The following is a 19,549-nucleotide window of genomic DNA, read 5'->3' as shown; positions in this document are numbered from 1 at the left end:
TAAAATATTTTATTTAGTTATTTGTCAGAGAGAGAGGGGAGAGAGTGCACAAGCAGGGGGAGCAGCAGGCAGAGGGAGAAGCAGGTTCCCTGCTGAGCTAGGAGACGCATGTGGGACTCGATCCCAGGACCCTGGTATCATGACCTGAGCAGAAGGCAGATGCTTAACCAACTAGGCCACCCAGGCGTCCCAAGCTCTGCATTTTTGACAGTGCTATTTTCCTAAGGGCTTTTTTTTTTTTTTTAATATTTTATTTATTTATTTGACAGACAGAGACCACAAGTAGGCAGAAAGGCAGGCAGAGAGAGAGGAGGAAGCAGGCTCCCCACTGAGCAGAGAGCCCAACGAGGGGCTCAATCCCCGGAACCTGGGACCATGACCTGAGCCGAAGGCAGAGGCTTTAACCACTGAGCCACCCAGGCGCCCCAAGCACTTTTATATTAAATCCATATGCACAGTAAAATTTGAGATCCGAAGGGGACACTTCCCTACAGCACCAATCCTACGGTTTCGTTACCTGTAAAATGGCATGATAAGCTCGACTCATAAAGGCAAGCCAGGCCTGGGGCAGAAAAATCGCCCGGTGCCACTCGGAAAGCTGGATCTGAACCTGCGGGGAAAACAGACCACAACGTTAAGTCAGACTACTGGTATTAAAACAGAATAAAACTCCTTCCTTCCCTTCATTTTAAATGATTCAGATTCTAAAACAAACCAAGTCAGTCTAGGATCTGAACCACAAATAAGATCTTTCAGCTATTTTCAAAGGCGAAGGGTTTAGAGTCGCGTCAAGACAAAATAAGCCTGGAATTTTCTAAATTAAAGCCAATAGAATTCTATAGTAATCACAAGTTACGATGTATGTGTAAGACAAATGTGTCCCTGAAAAATGAGGGGGCAACTCTGTGCAGCCTCTTGCCAATGTCAGGAAACTAGGTATTGTCTAGCAAATGCCCCTGGTCATTTTAAATAAGTATCGCTCGCATCTTGGATTTCCACAATGACAGTTTCTGAAGTAATAAACTTCAATTGCCAACAGAACTATCACGTTGTGCAGAAACCATGAGGGCCAGAGATGCAAATGAGTCCTTCACCGAGCAATCATGTACACCACTAGATAAAGCCCTTTAATCAGTGTGGGTAAACAAGAGAAAAATGATATATGCCAATGCCGAAGCCCTGTTTCTGAAGAGAGGCCCAGACAAAACATCTGGTTTTCATAGTCATTTCTGTTTCTACCTATTAGTAGGAGGCTATCTTGCAACAAATCTTCCCAAGGTCTGCTCTGTTAAAGAAAGATCACTCAAGAAAAACAGTCACAGCACATCACATTTCACATTTCCTGTAACCCATCTCATCTAAACCCAAACAACCAAAACTGTAGTCGGGTCTTTCGCACACGGAAACAATAACAAACAGCCAGAAAGACAAATTTCTATATAATGACCCCAGAATTATGATAACTAGAGTGTGTAAGGAGATCTGACTGCATTGTGGGAATTAATTTTCTCAAGGGCTGTGTGAGAGGGAAGAGAACAGCCGCTCTGAATACAGCTGCTTCCTAGGGCCTCTGGAATTTTCTGGAACCCTGGTCCTCATGCAGGACTGCTATACATAAGGTACTGTGAAAGGTTATGAGGATTATCAGTGTGTGTCTGCAGAGAGCTTTCTAATAGGCGAGTCAGAAAGGAGCACAAACAGATTATCCGTCATAGGAGGAACCTATGGGAATGAAAAGAACAAAGAAAATTGTTCTGTCTGCTACCTATCACTTCTCATCTTAGCACTGCTTTTCTTAAAAAAAGAAAAAAAATTGATACTGAGTCTGAAAAAGATACCTGCACCATGAAATGAACTTTAAAAAAACTCTAAGGACAGGTTTCTTCTTTTTCTGATTAAGTACTCACTGTATGGAGTAGGGTAGAGGGAGACTGTCAACAGGTCAACAAAAATCCTTAAAGAAACAGGCCCACCAATTCCTGCTTCCTCTCTCATTATCCAGGAAACAGTTGCCAACAGAGGCCCCCTTTCCAGCTGGAGAGGCATTCATTGGTCCTTGGCCCTGCTCTCTCTTTCCAAAATGGGGGTCATATTCCTATCAATTCTACTTATGTTTCATAAAATACATTAACTCTCAAGTCTTATTTTGGGGGCACCTGGGTGGCTCAGTCAGTTAAGCATCTGACTCTTGACTTTGGCTCAGGCCACAATCTCAGGGTCATGAGATGGGGTCCCAGGTCAGGCTCCATGCTGGGCGTGTTCCTCCGTGCTGTCCCCCTTCCTCTGCATCCCCCCTTAAAAAAAAAAAAATCCTATTGTGAGACCTGGATTTAACAGAAAGAACACTTAAGCACAACAACCAAACTTTCCTCTCTTACTTCACAACCTCAAAGCATTTCAGTATTCTCCTGCCATATAACCCACGGACATCACTGCACTACTGAGACGATCCATGGTCTCGGCGAATTGGTAAAAAGAGCACTGGATGCTTCTGGAAGGACAACAGTGGCAATGAGGATTTCAACCTGAGCTTAAAAAAAGAAAGTATTATGGAAAAAGTGTAAAGGAAAATGAACAAATCAAACGTTGAGCTTCTAAGAACAAAAGCATTTGTGCCCGGAAACCCATCTGAAAGGAGGTTAAAAACTGAAGGTTAAAGCTAATCCTCCAGCTGCGGCTCCAACCACATCTGAAGGTGGGTGTGGGGACCCAGTTCAACTCTCGAGCCTACGCACCAGCCTGATCGCCTCTTGGTTTATGAGATTATACCTAGGCTCAGGGTTCTATGGAGTCAGCCGCGAATAAATCGCCTTAAAGATGCACTCTCCTGCTCTTCCCTTTACTGAAGAGAAACCCAGGGAGACAGCGTGAAGTCAGTCATGCCCTTTCACTCCCGTTGTGTTACACAGCAAAAGAGACGTCCTTGACCATTTTTAACAAAAACACATTCTAGGACATTATTCTAGTTCAATATATAGCCACCCATATAGGTTAATGTTGCTAGGCTGAAGAATACAATTAGCATTTTTAAAGCATGGAAATTATGTATAATTTGCTATACTCTGAGAAGCCTTTGAAGGGAATCCAATCAACTAAATAATTGCAAATCATGAACTTATAACTCTGTTACTCAGCAGATGAGGGTTCTCCACTACTGTGCGGCAAGTTGTCAGGGATGTGGAATGTAGTTTGGCTTCATCTGCACATGCCCTTGCAATGACGGGCGTCTGACGGACTGCTGCCATGAGCAGGTTCTGTGATCTGGAGAAAAGGAAGTGTTTCTAGGTGTAAGAGGGTGTAAGTATAATGAAACATTACACATGTGTCTAAAAGAACAGACCATATTAGAGAAATATACACGAGGAGGGTATGGGGGGAGGACAAGGAGGGAGGACAGCGACAGAACACTTTACGGGACTCAACAGGGCAGCTCAGAGCAGACTTTGTTGAGAAGGTGAGGCCTGAGTAAAGACTGGAATGTGATGAAGTTATAGAAACCCAGAGAAGGGCTTGTGGGAATGGAAAACAGTTCAGCTACTATGGAACATGGTTTAGTCATTCCTCAAAAAGTCAAATACAGGGGCGCCTGGGTGGCTCAGTGGGTTAAAGCCTCTGCTTTCAGCTCAGGTCGTGATCTTGGGGTCCTGGGATCGAGCCCCACGTCTGGCTCTCCGCTCAGCGGGGAGCCTGCTTCCCTTCCTCTCTCTCTGCCTGCCTCTCTGCCTACTTGTGGTCTCTCTCTCTCTGTCAAATAAATTTTTAAAAATCTTTAAAAAAAAAAAAAGTCAAATACAGAATCACCCTATGACCCAGCAATTCTACACACACACACCCAAAAGAATCGAGACCATATATGCAAACAAACCCCGTAAATGAATGCTCAAAGCAGCATTTTCACAATAGCCAAAAATGGAAATAACCCACATGAGCAATGCACGGACGAACAATATATCCACAACGGAATATTATTCAACCATAAAAAGGAATGATAGGCAGATGCGCCCTAGATGTAGATGAACTGTGAAAACATTTATGTGAAACAGAAAGAAGCCAGACAAAAAGGTTCCTATTAGATGATTCTATTTATATGAAATATCCCAAATAGGTAAATCCATGGATGTTGTTGCCGGGGGAGGGGGAGAAGGGAGAGGGAAATGGAAGGTGATTATTTAACACACACATGGCGTCACTGAAGAGTAATGAAAATGTTCTGCAACTAGCTAAAGGTGATGGTTTGCACACTGTGAATATACTAAATACCACTGAATTGTATGATTTAAGCTTTAAAAGAGTTAATTTTATGTTATGTGAATTTTGCCTCAGTTTAAAAACACACACACACAAGGTAGGGAGCAGGTCCTAAAGCAAGCACATGGCTAACCTGTCTGAGGAACACAAAGGCCCGTGTAACTAACTATAACCAACGAGCAAGACAGAGTGAACACGAGAGTTTGGTAAATTTACAGGGCACTCAGAGGACACAGGGAAGTCACTTCTAGGTCACTTTTCAAGACTTACCTTTTTTTGAGAGCGATCGAGAGAGCATGTGTGCAGGTACAGAAAGCAAGAGGTAGAAGTAGGAGAGAGAATCCTAAGAACGCTCCACGCCCAGGGCAGAGCCCAACACAGGGCTCAATCTCACAACCCTGAGATCATGACTGGGGCTGAAATCAAGAGTCAGATGCTTAACTGACTGGACCATCTGGGAGCCTCTCAGGACTTATCTTTATTCTTATTAAAGGGGGAGCCATTACAAGATTTTGAGAAGAAAGACATGATCTAACCTATAGAACAAAAAGATCATGATGACTGCTATATTGCGAATAGACTGTAGGAGGCAAAGGTCAGAGAAGGGACACCTACTCACAGGCTACTGCAACGATCCAGGTAAGAGAGAACTGTAGCTTAGCGTTGTGACAGCAACACCACAGAATATGACAAGGTTTTAAGTGTTAAGCTATGCAATTTTCCTATCCACCCAAATGTTAAGTAGAACGCCAACATATAAAACAGAAAACAGGCAAAACTTATCTAGATGAAGTGAGGACGAGGGCTGGGGGCTTGGTAGTCAGCCTCTTAATCTTCCAATTGTATTTGTGGTGGTCCCCAGGACTCTTGTGGTTTCAATAAGAAGGACATAAACTAGATCAGTGGTTTCAAAAGAGAGAGGAAAGGGACTGACTATAAAGGAGCATGGGGGAGTTTTTAGGGCGACAGAACTGTTCTTATCTTGACTGGGGTTTGGGTTACATGAATGTATGCACTTGTAAAAACTCATAGAACTATGTACTAAGAGAGGAGAAATCGAGTGCCTGTGTATTATACCTCAATACAACTAAAACTAAAAATACAGAGTTTGAAAGTCACTACTTTCAGATTGTAATGTTTCTCAAACCCTCACTTCCCATTGTCTCTTATACCCTGTACACTTGCCATCAGCACTGAAAATCCACCCTTCCCCTTATCCTTTGTGTTTCTATCAATACCACATGTCAATATCCCAGCCATCCAGGTTTAAAGCTTCTGATTTATCCCGGACTTCTTTCTTGCCACCAACTCAACAGCCAACTCCACCTCTGAAATGTTTCTTTTATTTTCCATACCTTCTTCCTCACTGGCTTAGTCCTAATTCCTGCCTAGAGTACTAAGGCCCCTAACTCACCTCCTAACAGCCTAAAATCTTTCCTTCTAACACATCCTAAATGGTGCTGCTCCTCTTCCATTAACTCAGAACTCCTTTTCAAAAACCTTTGATGGTTCATTAAAGAATAAAGTCCAAACTCTTTTGTACTATGTTCAAAGCCTTTTAGAATCAAAAGCACACCATTTACTTTAAGAAATAATTTGTTCTCATGTAAGAACTCTGCTGGCCAAGATGCCCAACCAATTTCCCCAGATGATTTCCTGGTCCTTTCTTTCATTTAACCTGCATTCTGGCTGAGTCAGGTTGTAAACCAATGCCCAAGTCAGTCCTATACTCTACAGGACCTTTGCATTCACTCCTTCCATTGCCTGGAAGGCTCTGTCGTCCTCTCATCTCTACTTACTGAAATAATTTCTTCCATCTCTATCCTTCCAGGAGGCTTCAAACCTCTCCTGTAACATTCAACCAATTCCATCTTAGATTCTTTGTGTACGTACCTTCATGTCATACAATCCTAGAGGTAGAGAATATGTCCTACTCCTCTCAGAATTCCTCCCATGGACCCATATTCTGCACATACGTATTCAATTAAGTACCTTCTGAGTTCGATCAAATCAAATGTATAGTATTTGCTTTAAGACAAAATATCATGTGAAAACTATATGGGCATAAACAAGCAATTGGAAAACTATGATGTTCGACTTTCAATCATGCAGGAAACAGTGTTAGAAAACTTTTTTAAGTAGACACAGCTCAACTCAAACAAAAGTTGTTGAGGACACAGTTATCTGAAATTTTACAAAAGCATGTCCAAGATATTCCGGCCAGGAAATGTTTAATTCCAGCTAAAACCACAGTGAGTGACAAGGCAGAATTTTCAAGTGGATATAATATGTCTTGTATTTTGAAGTTTCCTCACTAAACTTCATTTGAATCATACAGGATTTAATCAAGGACATCTGAAATAATAGCACAACAGAAAATATCTTGCTTGGAAACACAATTCACAAATGAAGGGAAATGTTGAAAGAAAAAATCAAAAAGTAGATTTTGTTTCCTCAATGATACGTGTTTTACGGTCACCTATAAACTTACTGTTTAGAATATACTGCCCAGAAATCTGGTAGTGTCTTTTGTCTCTGATGAAATTTTAACAAATACAATTTCCATTTATAAGAAAACATCCATTTTAACAGACTTTCATTAAACACTGTAATTTGAGTAAAATAACCTTTGGTGAGGTTGTTAGAAGGTTGAGGCAGAATGAAAAAAGACAGAGTAGCCTGTGCAAACTTACAGGTAAACCAAGTGTTTGCTGTTGACTTTAAAACCCCAAATTCAAAAAGGAGACATATGCATGCTCCCCAGATGTATTTATTATCAAAAGAATTGAAATATTTAATGTCAGTTGCTACACAGACTCACAAACACTGAGTCACTCTACATGCAGTCTGTGACATACACACACTCCTCCCACATTCCCAGAAGAAAAACCGTTTGTCATTAGTGTTCAGACCCCCAAAGCCACTCAATGTCCCACTGTTTATATATGAGATATAATAGCCTTCAATTTTCTGTCAATAGTAATCTTGTTGGCACAAAAATAATTTTGTTATTCCTGTCTCCTGACAAATAGTGACTGAAGGACAAGAAGGGAGGGCTTGTAGAGGACCCATTTTTAAAGTAAAATGATACTCATCTCTTTGTGGTGCTTTCTGGACATTTTAAAATTTCTCTCCCTCATCTTCTCTCTCTCTTCCTCAGTCTATCTCTGCCCCCCCACCCCCATCAGGATAACATTAGCTTGAAAGCTGACAATTCAATCACATCTCAAGCAACCATTTACTTACTCTGTTATTTAATAGGAGGGGGAAACCCAGTTACCATAACAACTCACATCACATGGTAATTATGGAGTCTCTAAAATACAGCAAACCATACTTTTCACAGTGTTTTCTAAGGGGAATGTGTAATAAGCATAGATACCACTTCTCCCAATTATTATTCAGAATTTCCATCTAATTGTTTCATATTGCATGAATGCTAATGCTACTCCACGTTCTTCCTAAGAAATAGGTTTTTAAATAAAGAAGGAACTGAAAGAAAAAGGCAAATGTATTCTTTGTATTTCAAATTATGGGTTATAGCCCACCTATCTAGGGAAAAAATCCACAGAAGGCAGAAGAAAGGCAAAATTAATTTATAGGACAAAAAGAATCAAATGATAATCAACACAAAAGGAAGGAAGGAAAGAAGGAAGGAAGGAAGAGACAGATTTCACAGAATAGTTCTGCCAGTAAGTCCAGATAAGGTTGCGGTGAAACAAGAATGAAAAAAGAGCTCATTACCTAATGCAGAGGCAGAAATATTGGGTGACAGCAGCAGGATCAGGAAAATTTGCATGAGCCCAAGGATGGAGGGAATAATGAAGCAAGACTGCCATTCCCATCCAGGGACAGATCACAATCATCCAATTTAGGTGAGAGTGTCACGTCAGAGTTAGAAATGCCAAAGGATGACAAGACAGGCAGCAAATTTCAGGGAAGGAACCTGTCATTCACCTTCAGCTTCCTTATCAAGAGGAATCATCAGTCTCAGGATGGAAAAGTGGAGTCTTAAATCGGAGCAGAAGAGGACGGTCACCTAAGGTTGGAGAACCCCTAGTAGGTCTGAAATGACCCCTGCTTGTCCCTGTTCAAAGAAACAGAGAGAGGGAGGGGGCACTTCAGGTTTAGAAAAATCTAAGCAGGGCAATGATAATACAGAACTTCTCCTGGCATTTCAGGTCAAAGTCCAAGGACACTTAGATTTTCAAGTCTTCTGAAAGTCCCATGGGAGAGTTTCACTTAAAGAAAAGTCAATTTACAAAAAAAAATTGTAAAAAAAAAAGTTTTCAGAAAGAAGGGAATATAATAATCTCCAAAAGAAACCATCACAGATGAAATAGCTAGTTCTCCATAATGAAAATTACTTGATTTAATGAACACAGGTCTTGAGAAATACTGACAATTATGTAAAGCAAATAGGTCAGAATACGAAGAGCAGAGCTTTCAGGACCTTCAAAACAAAGTTCTCTTCCCGATTCACACACTCACCCACCTACTGGTAGGCATTAAGAAGGCCACAGCATATCCTGTAAGTATATGTAATCTTGGGCAGGGAGAAAAGGGGAAAGGCTACATCTATTCACATAAGTGAATAATGACATGAAACAGTACATAAAAGCCATTCAAATTATAATAATGTCACCTCTTAGTAAGACCTCAATGATGATTAGATTCAGCATCAGTTTATTAACAACATTTCTGGAAAAAGGAAACCATCACACTAAATGCACATACAAAGTCTAAGGCACATCCATGTTTCAAAAGGATTCAAACCATTAACTTGACAAAGGTCTACGAAGTATGTGCTGTGTCCCAGGAATACAAGGCATTAGAGCTACATGTGGCCAAAACCAGCTCCCTGATTTTATGAACTTTACACTTTACAGGAGACAGACACTAACTGTCATGTCTGCTGCCACCCACACACCCCTGTCAGGATTAGTAGGAAGATGGATAGATCGGTGTGAACAGACTCCTATATTAAATACATTGAATTCATAGCTATAAACATTTCTGAAGAAAACTCCAACCCCAAATGGTTTCACGGGAAAATTCTACCAAACATTTAAGGAAAAATTATTAGGATAGCATTACACAGCTGTGTTTCAGGCAAAGACAATAAAACGAAACTATAGAAAAATATCCCTCATGAACACAGATGCCAAAATCCTTAACAAAATATTACCAGCGAAACAAATTCAGCAATATATAAGTAGGATAATACATTAGGATTACAAGGAGTTATTCCTAGAATGAAAATCTGGTTCATTCAGACAAATCAAAATAATTCATCATATCAACAAGTTTAAAAAGTATACAATCTTCTGAATAGATACAGAACAAAACATTTGACAAAATTGTGATAAAAAGCCCTCAGCAACTTAGGAATAATAGGAAACTTTGCAAACCTGATAAAGGATATCTATAAAATCTTTATACTAAAATAAGCTAAACATAACATCATATTTAATGTTAAGACACTGAATGTTTTCCTGCAAGACTGTGTATAAGATAAGAAATGTCTGCTCTTACCACTCCAGTTCAATACTGTACTAGAAGGCCCTATTTAGTGTAATCAGGCAAGAAAAAAAATGAAAGGCACAAACATCAGAAAGAAAAAAAATTAAAAGATATTCTCTATTCACACACATCACAATGAAAAATAAAAAGAAGCTACAAAAAGCAACAAGAACATGTAAGTGAGTTTAGTAAAGTCAGAAAAGTATCCATTATATGTTTATATACTAGCAATGAGCAGATGCAAATTAACACAAAGGAAAAAACAGTTAATTAGATGCAGTAGCATCAAAATACTGAGGGACATGCAATACTCATTAAATTTAACAAAATGTGCATAAGATTTGTAATAAAACAAAACACTGACCTAAAATAATGGAAAGATACAAATATCTTGTTCATGAGTTAAAAGACTATTAGTGAGACGTCAATTCTCTCCCAGATTGATCTACAGATTCAATACATTTCTAACCAAAATTACAGCAGGCTTTTCCGTGGTTTCTCAAAGCTGATTTAAAATTTACATGGAAAAGCCAAAAGCCTAAGATATCCAAATTTTAAAACAACAAAATTGGAGGACTCATATTACTTGATTTCAAGACTTTCTATAAAGCAACAGTAATTAAGCTGTGTGGTTTTAGTTAAAGTATACACACAAAGATCAAGGGAATAAAACTGAGTGCAGAAGTAGACCCATGCAGGGGCGCCTGGGTGGCTCAGTCGATTAACCGTCTGCCTTTGGCTCAGGTCATGACCCCAGGGTTCTGGGATGGAGGCATGAGTCAGGTTCCCTGCGTGGTGGGGAGTCTGCTTTACCCTTTGCCTCTCCCTCTCTGCGTGCTTATGCTCTCTTGCTATCTCAAATAAACAAATAAAATCTTAAAAAAAAAAAAAGTAGTAGACCCATACATATGGACAAACAATTTTCTACAGAGGTGATTTGGTGAAAAAAGGGTGGTATATTCAATAAATGTAAGTCATAGCTCATGAAAAGCTAACTCATACAGATCCTAGGATAGAATGGAACTGTAAAGTATAAAAACTTTCATATAAACACAGGAGATCATCAAAGGACTAACGGATAAACTATACACGGTAAATTCATATAATGGCATATTATTCAGCCATAAAAAGGAATGAAGTCCTGACACATGCTACAGCATCTATAAACTCTGAAAACATTATACTAAGTGAAAAAAGTCAGACAAAAAAGACCACATATTGCATGATTCTATTTATATGTCATGTCCAAAATATGCTAACTATGGAGACAGAATAGTGGATTAGTGGTTGCTGGAGGCTGGGGCAAGAGGGAAATGGAGTCTCTCTGCTAACAGGTAGAGAATTTCTTTTTTTTTTTTAGATTTTATTTATTTTATTTGACAGAGAGAGAGATCACAAGTAGGCAGAGAGGCAGGCAGAGACAGAGGGGGAAGCAGGCTAGGCTCCCTGCTGAGCAGAGGGCCCGATGAGGGGCTCGATCCCAGGACACTGAGATCATGACCTGAGCCGAAGGCAGCGGCTTTAATCCACTGAGCCACCCAGGCGCCCCCAGGTAGAGAATTTCTTTTTGGTGAGATGAAAACATTCTAAAATTGTGCGAATGGTTTCACAAATCTGTGAATATGCTAAAACCACAGAATTGCACACATTAAATGAGTTGGTTTCACAGCACATTAATTATGCCTCGATTTTTGAAAAAAAATGAAGAAAATACAGGAGAGAAAAAGAAAACAGAAGATCTTTGAGGCTTTGGTTTCAACAAAAAGCAAGGACTATAAACAGAAAACCTTGATGAATTGGAATTCTTTAAAGTTAACCATTCGGTCTTCAGAAGACACTGCCAAGGAAATAAGAAGACAAGTTAAGATTTGGTTTAAAAAACAAACTGAAAAACACATTTCTAATAAAGAATTTGTATCAGAATATATGAAGAACTCCCATTAAAAAAGAAAAATCTGGTTAAAAAACGGGCAAAACAACAGAATACTTCATGAAAGAAAAAGTATGACTGGCAAAACAAACAAACAAACAAACAAAAAAACCCTAAAAAGATGCTCGACATCAACAGCCATTAAGGAAACATAAAACCACAAAAGAGAAACCACTCTCCATCTATGAGAATGGCTAGCTTTAAAAAAAAAAGAGACAGAACAAGTGGAACTCCCTCACATTGCCGCGAGGTACTCAAAATGGGACAGTCACTAGAAAAATTGGGTAGTAAAAAAAAAAAAAAGAAAAGAAAAAGAAATGTTTGGTAGTTTGTTACATTCACTAATCATATGACCTAGCAATTCCACTCCTACATCTTCCTTTAGTCAAAAAAATGAAAACAGGTGTCCACACATACACCTATATGAGAATCACTTACGGCAGCTTCATCATAACTGCCCAAAACCGGAAACAACCCAAGAGTCCATCGATGGGTGAATAAACCAACTGAAACTCTCATTACAGACATTTTTAAAATAAAAAGACTCAGAAGCAATAATAAGAACCCAAAGAAGTTTGAAGAAACATCACCTGCAACAGCACCAAAAGGATCCCAACAGAAGAAAATCTAGAAACAAGGAGAAGAGTAAAGAAATACTACAGGCATCTTGGGAAGATTCAAAGATATTTTTTAAATGCTCTCTGCTTAACTTGGTATGGTATAGAGTAATTCAAGGATCATCCTGAATCACACTGCCTGGGTTCAGTTTCCAGGCTTCTGTACTTACGAGCTCTGTGATCTCAGACACATTAGCAGTACCAGCCTCACAGTGTTAGAGATTAAGTGAGTATAGATATGTTTTTTTCAATATTCAATATATGTATTCAATATTCAATAAATTTTCAATAAATAATATATATTTCAATATATATTCAATGAATATATATTCAATATATATTTAATATATATTCAATATTCAATAAATAGAGAGAGAGAGAGCACGTGCGCAAGTTTTAAAATACCTGAGCTGGTTATTAGCTATTATCATTGCAATTATTATTCTAACCAGATCTTAAAATTCGTATTATTTGTGTCACCTAGTTTGAGAAACTGTATGATTCGTTCACTATCTCTGCCTCTTTTTTTAAAAGATTTTATTTATTTGTCAGAGAGAGAGAGGGAGCGAGAGCGAGCACAGGCAGACAGAATGGCAGGCAGAGGCAGAGGGAGAAGCAGGCTCCCTGCTGAGCAAGGAGCCCCATGTGGGACTCGATCCCAGGATGCTGGGATCATGACCCGAGCAGAAGGCAGCTGCTTAACCAACTGAGCCACCCAGGCATCCCTCTGCCTCTTTTTTTTTAAATGAATTACAGCAAGATGAATCCAAACTAAAATCCTACCATAGATTTGACAAAATTCTATCCAAAATATCTTCTAAATGACTCCTAAAAGAATCATTTTTTCGTCTCTTTGAAATTTTCTAGGCATTCTACAACACAAGCAACAAGTACCTTAACCCAAATACATTGTTCATATCCAAGGCACACTTAATAAATTCTGATGCCATATGCTGAAATTTATTAGACTGCCTTCTGCTACTCCTCATATTAACACTTTTTCTTGTTTCTCTTCTGATGGTGACTTTTAAAATCAGCTTTCCATTATTACTTAACACTTTAAGTATGTGATTAAGTATCCTTCAATCTCCTAGGTGCACAGCTAAAAAACACAAAAAGGTACCAAATCTCTCCCTTGTCCATAGCAAGTATAAAGATGTAAAGGAAAACAGATCTAGAAACTGTGTTCTCTTTTTCATGAAATTAAACCGCTCTTCCTCCCAGATCGTTAGTCCCTCCTTAGTTAAGCAAAGACACTGAATTAGACAAAAAAGGCTTTGAACCAAATATTTGCATAATTTCAACTCTAATTAAATACATGAAAGAGCATGGGTGGCACCGAATAAAGACAACCCTCTAAAAACTGGATATGCTACTGGTGGCAACTGGGAAGATACAGCATATAGTCCAGCCAAAAGACTGATGCCAAGATTTATAAATTACACACCAAAATGAGATTTAGTACAAACATACTGTCTTAGCTCTAAGTTAACATCAAATTGTTAAACATTTTAAAATTCCTATCTTCATTTACAAGTGGTATATAACCTATCATGTCTAAATTATATAAAATAAATCTCTTTGCTATGACACTTTGTTATTCACTTATTTTAGTTTAAATTCACCACAATAAGTCATCAAGTGCTTAACAGTAATACCAAAGAACACACTTCCCACATGCTCTCCAGCTTCTCTCTTCCCTCTGGTGTTGCTATAATCTGGTATGATCAGACTTTATACAAATCATCTCGTGGCATCACCTAACTTTATTTGAAAAGGGTAGCCTAAAGGAAAAACAGAATAAACACTAAAACCAAAGGTTTTTTTTTTTTCCTTAAACACTTTTATTTACTGTTAATTCCCGACATTCACAAAATATATACACTAGTGCCCTACATACTTGCAAAGGATTCAAATCAAGGAATGGGCAAGATTATTTCTTTAAACAATAAGTTGGTACTTATAGTGAACAATACACGTTAAACAATGATGAAATAAACCAAATTACTACATACCACTCCATAATAATAAGGCTGGGCAATGGAAGAAGTGTGCCACTTTCTTTCAGAAATACATCCAAATATTTTAGTATTCAACTGGGTCAACTTTTTTGGTTTCCTTTAAAAGCAACGTACAGGGGCGTCTGGGTGGCTCAGTCTGTTAAGCGTCTGCCTTCGGGTCGTCATCCCAGGGTGATAAGATCGAGCCCTGCGTCAGGCTTGCCCTTTAGGGGGGAGGTTGCTTCTGCTTTTCCCTGCAACCCCTCACCCCGCTCATGCCCTCTCTTGGTATCTTTTTCTCGTTCTCAAATAAATAAGTAAAATCTTTGAAAAAATACACACTAAATTTCATGCCCATAAACTGAAGAGGGGGAACCCCTCAATATATACAAGCAAGAAGAACCTGTTACACAGTACGGGGAGGCACCTACCTCATGGACCAGAGCGAGTGAGGTCTGTTTGAAACTTCGCCCCCTACTGGCCATCAGTCGATTCAAAGGTTTGCCATCTTTACTCTGATAGGTTGAAACATCGTAACAAAATAACATACCACCTGAGGGGAGGGGGGAAACAACTTATAAAAACATGTCTTATGGAAAAACTTAATTAGATTCCAAGAGTCTCAGGAATCCATATTCAATCAATCTGGACAGAGAGATTTTATTTTTTTATTTATTTAAATATTTTACTTACCCACTTGACAAAGAGTGAGAGAAACAGGGAGAGAGGGAACACAAGCAGGGGGCGTGGGAGAGGGAGAAGCAGGCTTCCCGCTGAGCAGGAGATTGATTCAAGGCTCCATCCCAGGACTCTGGGATCATGACCTGAGCCAAAGACAGATGTTTAACCAACTGAACTACCCAGGTGCCCTTGGGTAGAGATTAGAAATTAATTTGCTAAGCAAATTATGATTTTTGACTACTGGTATCTATGGAAAGAAAAAATAGATTTAAGAAATTAGCAGTTACCGTATTCAAATTATCAGTTATTTATGAGCCTTATTCATTTGTAAATGAACAAAATTTTTCAAAGGCTTTTTCTGCATCTACCGAGATTATCTAAAGATTGTTATGCCTTTTTCTATTAAAGCACTTAATTATACTGATTTTCAGACATTAAATTAACCTCACTTGTATTAGCTTTATTGCTAAATTCAATTTTCTAATGTATTGTGGTGGTATTTTTACAACTATGTGTAATAGAAAAGACTGCTTTATAATATTCCCTTCTTGTTCTCAGTATCAAGATTATATTGATCTCATCAACTAAGCCGCCTAGGTATCCCACTTTAAAACATTTTTTAGAGATGCCTGGGTGGCTCAGTCAGTTAAGCATCTGCCTTCAGATCAGGTCATGATCCCAGGATCCTAGGATCGAATCCCGTGTCCGGCTTCCCACTCAGAGAGGAGCCTGCTTCTCCCTCTACCTCTCCTTCTCCTTGAGCTTGTGCTCACTCTATCCCCCTCAAAAATTAATAAATAAAAATTATTTTAAAGTTTCCCACTATTATTATAGGTTTGCCCATTTTTAAAAATTTAAATTCCAGTTAGTTAACAAAGAGTATAATATTAGTTTCAGGTGTACAACACAGGGATTCAAAACTTCCATACAACACCTGGCACTCATCACAACAGGTGTATTCCTTAATCCCCATCACCTTTTTACCCAGGCCCCACCCACCTCCCTTCTGGAAGGTTTGTCCATTTTTTTAGTTTTGTGAATGGTTTTCATATAGTTTAAAAATGATGCTATTTTGTGTACACTGGTACTGTGATATTTTCTTAATGGAATGACTTCTTTATCTCCCTGAAATGTCCCCTTCATTTTAAAGCTTTTCCTTTTTCATACATCCAATACCTTTTCATTGAATCCTGGACAGTATACAAAGAAAACACAGAAAATCTAAATGATTTTTTTTTCTTTTCTTTTCTTTTTTTTTTTTTTTTTTTTAACTCAGAGAGGAGTTTCAGCTGCCTTCTTTCAGGTACATAGAATAAAGGAATGATCATTTAAATTGAATCAGAGACTGAACTGGGTTAGGCTTGATTATAGCTTTGGTAATTCTCAGTCTACCTCTGGTTCAACCCTGTTCCTAGGGCATGCCTCCCCCAAGATTTTCATCTGACAGCCTAATTGGTCTCCTCAATACGGAAAGCTTAAGAGAGACTCAGATGGGTCCTCTGAGGATTTCATTTTATCTCTTTAACCTCCCATCCCATAAACCTTCAAAATTTGACAAATAGGGAGAAATAGGCTATGTGTCTGAGGTTCCACAAGTCCCTGGTTCCACTGCTCAGACACCCCATGAATGACAAGATCTCTGTGGGTTTCTCTGCCTCCTGTACCAGCCTCTAGTAAAGGTCAAGCCTGAAATTCAGTCTCCAGCTGAGGCCAGAATAAGTAAGTGCTCCCAGGTGAAAAGAGGCATAGCTCTTCAGTATCAATTCCTGGCTACTCCTGGGCTTTGTTTTCAGGCCCATTGTCCTAGCTCTTCTTTGTTTCCTGCACACAGAGAGGCTGGAGACTGCACCGCCTCTCATAAGCTCCAGCCTAGTTCTGTAACTTTCAGGGCAAACTCAAAATTTATCAGCTAGCTTTTGAGAAAACTCTGGTTTCTCACTTCTGTTCATCAGAGTCTTCAGAGAACCAGAATCTCAATTTCAATCTCTCCCCCAACCTCTCCCTCTCTCTCTAAATGGGGAGCTTTATTATAGGAATTGGCTCCCATGATTATGGAGGATAAGAAGTCCCATGATCTTGCTGTCTGCAAGGTGGAAGTCCAGAAAGAGTGCTGGTGTAATTCAGTAGGATATGGATGTAATTCAGAGGAGATGGATGTCCTGGCTAAGGAAAGAGTAAATTCACTCTTCTTCTAGCTGCCCATTCTGGTCAGGCCATCAGTGAATTGGATGTTGTTGCCCATCCACACTGGTGAGGGTGACTTTCTTTCCTCAGTCTACTCATTCAAATGCTAACTTCTTCTGGAAACACCCTCAAAGACATCCACAAGTAATTTTTCACCAGCTACCTGAGTATCACTTAGCCCAGTCAAAGTGACATAGAAAATGAGCCATCACATCACTCTAGGTCCATGGAACCACTAAAAGCTCCACTGGTTAGGGCACCTGGCTGGCTCAGATGGTTAAATGTCTGCCTGTGGCTCAGGTCATGATTCCAGGGTCCTGGGATTGAGTCCCGTATCGGGGTCCCTGCTCAGTGCGGAGTCTGCTTCTCCCTCTGCCTCTGCCCCCCTCTCTCTCTCTCAGGAATAAATAAAGAAAAATCTTTAAAAAATAAATAAATAAAAGCTCCACTGGTTTCTCTATATACTGCAACAGACCTCTTCTTGGGCCAAGCCCCGGTCCTAGCATACAACCAAAATCAGTGACTGTCTCCCATGGGGCAGCAGGGGCACACTTCTAAAGTATTCTTTCTCCTCATGCTGTAGTTTTAGTCTACCTGTCTTTGCTTCTACACTTTTCTGGTGCCTTTATTTATTTATTTATTTATTTATTTATTTATTATTTTTTTTAAAGATTTCATTTATTTATTTGACAGAGATCACAAGTAAGCAGAGAGGCAGGTAGAGAGAGAGGAGGAAGCAGTCTCCAGGCTGAGCAGAGAGCCCGATGCGGGGCTCGATCCCAGAACCCTGAGATCATGACCTGAGCCGAAGGCAGGGGCTTAACCCACTGAGCCACCCAGGTGCCCCTCTCTGGTGCCTTTAAAATACGGTCTTTTTTTGTCATTTGTCCTGGTGTGTCAAAATGTTAGCAACAGGTGCGCTCTGCCATGACCTATCACACCCAGCTTGGAAGAGGAAGTGCAATCCTTAGGCTCAGAACTTGTACTTTGATACCATGTGCTGTACTTACCTGCAAGGCCAGGTTTCAAACCTGGCTGCTTATTGGTCTCATACATCTTCAATATAAAATTGGGGATCCCTGCTACAGTTTTTCCTTGGTCGGACCGGGGACCTCCTTTTAATGCAGAGTGATAGACTCCACGGGGCATATTTACCATTTCCTGCTTCACAAGAGATGTAAAAAATTCCTCTAAGGCTGAAAGAGATGAAAGGAGATCAAAAGTAGAGTAAATACAGTCTGTTAGGAGACAACCATTCATTGTTAACTCACATATGTGTGTGTGTATGTATATATACTTATATATAGATATATATATACTTATACATAAAGTGTAAGTGTAGTATAAGTGTGTATATAGACACACTTACACACACACACAGCTCTATTTCAAACCAAACTTCACAAAGTAAGCAGGGAGCTCTTGGACATCATCCCTTTCTTAGTCTTCCCAAATTAGAACATGGCACCCAGTTACTCAAGCTGAAAAACTTAGATATTCTAATTCCTCTCTTTCTCATACTTCTCACATGTAATCCATTAACAAGTCCTTCTAAATCTATCTTTAAAAATATATCCTGGACCCATGCATTTCTCTTTATTTTCACTGCTACTTGGCCAGTTATTATCTTCTCTGTTCCTCATCTGGACAAATTTAAATAAAACTAGCTTCTTGGTGTCTTCTCTTCATGACCATCCCTACAAACTATCCTCTGCCCAGAAGCCAGAATCTGATTTCCCTTCCCAGACATTGTCCAGTGATTTTTTTTTTCACCATACATGGAATAGCATTAACACTTCTGACAATGATCAAGGCTTTATATGACCCAGCCCTTGACTCTCCCATTGACCTCATCTTTTCCAAGCACCCTCCTTGCCAGCTAAGTGTTAAGGGCGTACTGCCACATGGCCTTTGTTTCTATTTTGCAATAACACAAAGCTCATATCGAAGTCTGAGCCACTGTACATCCTATTCCTCCCACTAGTGGAACACGCTAGTCTCAGATTTCCATGGGACCAGTTCCTTCTTGTCAGTTAGGTATTATCAGAGAGGTCCTTTACAACTCTCCATCATTCTGTAGCAATATCAGGACAATTATTTAAAAAACCAAAATATTAGTTCATGATTTCTTTGTTTGTGATCCTAGTTAAGCCCCAAATTTTATTGCTTAAAGTTTCTAGTTATTATCAACACAAATATGGGCTCAGAAGACAATAGGATACCCAAACAAAATTCTTGAGAAGACTAGAGGTTCTATCAAGTGTTATTTTTCTAAGGACCACTAGAGGTTGCCAATGCAGAAACAAAAACAACAGAAACATGAAACCTTAAAAAATGTGTGGAAAACAAAAAAAGAAAACCACTGC

At 39.3% G+C, this 19,549-nt stretch overlaps 1 protein-coding gene across 8 annotated transcripts in view; it reads right to left on the bottom strand.

Moving 5' to 3' along the window:
- Positions 1 to 19,549, bottom strand: part of FOCAD (focadhesin) — a 296,022-nt gene that overhangs the window by 79,163 nt on the left and 197,310 nt on the right. For 6 of the 8 annotated variants that reach the window (XR_014301954.1, XM_082695369.1, XM_082695372.1 and 3 more), the window contains 3 exons: positions 18,194 to 18,379; positions 14,750 to 14,871; positions 518 to 610 (listed from right to left, as the gene is read on the bottom strand). Coding sequence is in view for 6 of the 8 variants with exons in the window: in XM_082695369.1 (XP_082551495.1) it covers positions 518 to 610; positions 14,750 to 14,871; positions 18,194 to 18,379 (401 nt within the window). In the remaining 2 variants the exon portion in view is untranslated. Of the gene's footprint in view, positions 1 to 517; positions 611 to 14,749; positions 14,872 to 16,228; positions 17,807 to 18,040; positions 18,380 to 19,549 lie in introns of those variants that run through there. The other 2 variants (XM_082695374.1, XR_014301953.1) reach the window with 2 other exon arrangements.

This window comes from Mustela nivalis (genome assembly GCF_964662115.1).
Source record: "Mustela nivalis genome assembly, chromosome: 13".
Classification (NCBI taxonomy): Eukaryota; Metazoa; Chordata; class Mammalia; order Carnivora; family Mustelidae; genus Mustela; species Mustela nivalis.
The sequence above is the reverse complement of the archived record's forward strand: the minus strand, read 5'-3'. Positions and strand labels throughout refer to the sequence as shown.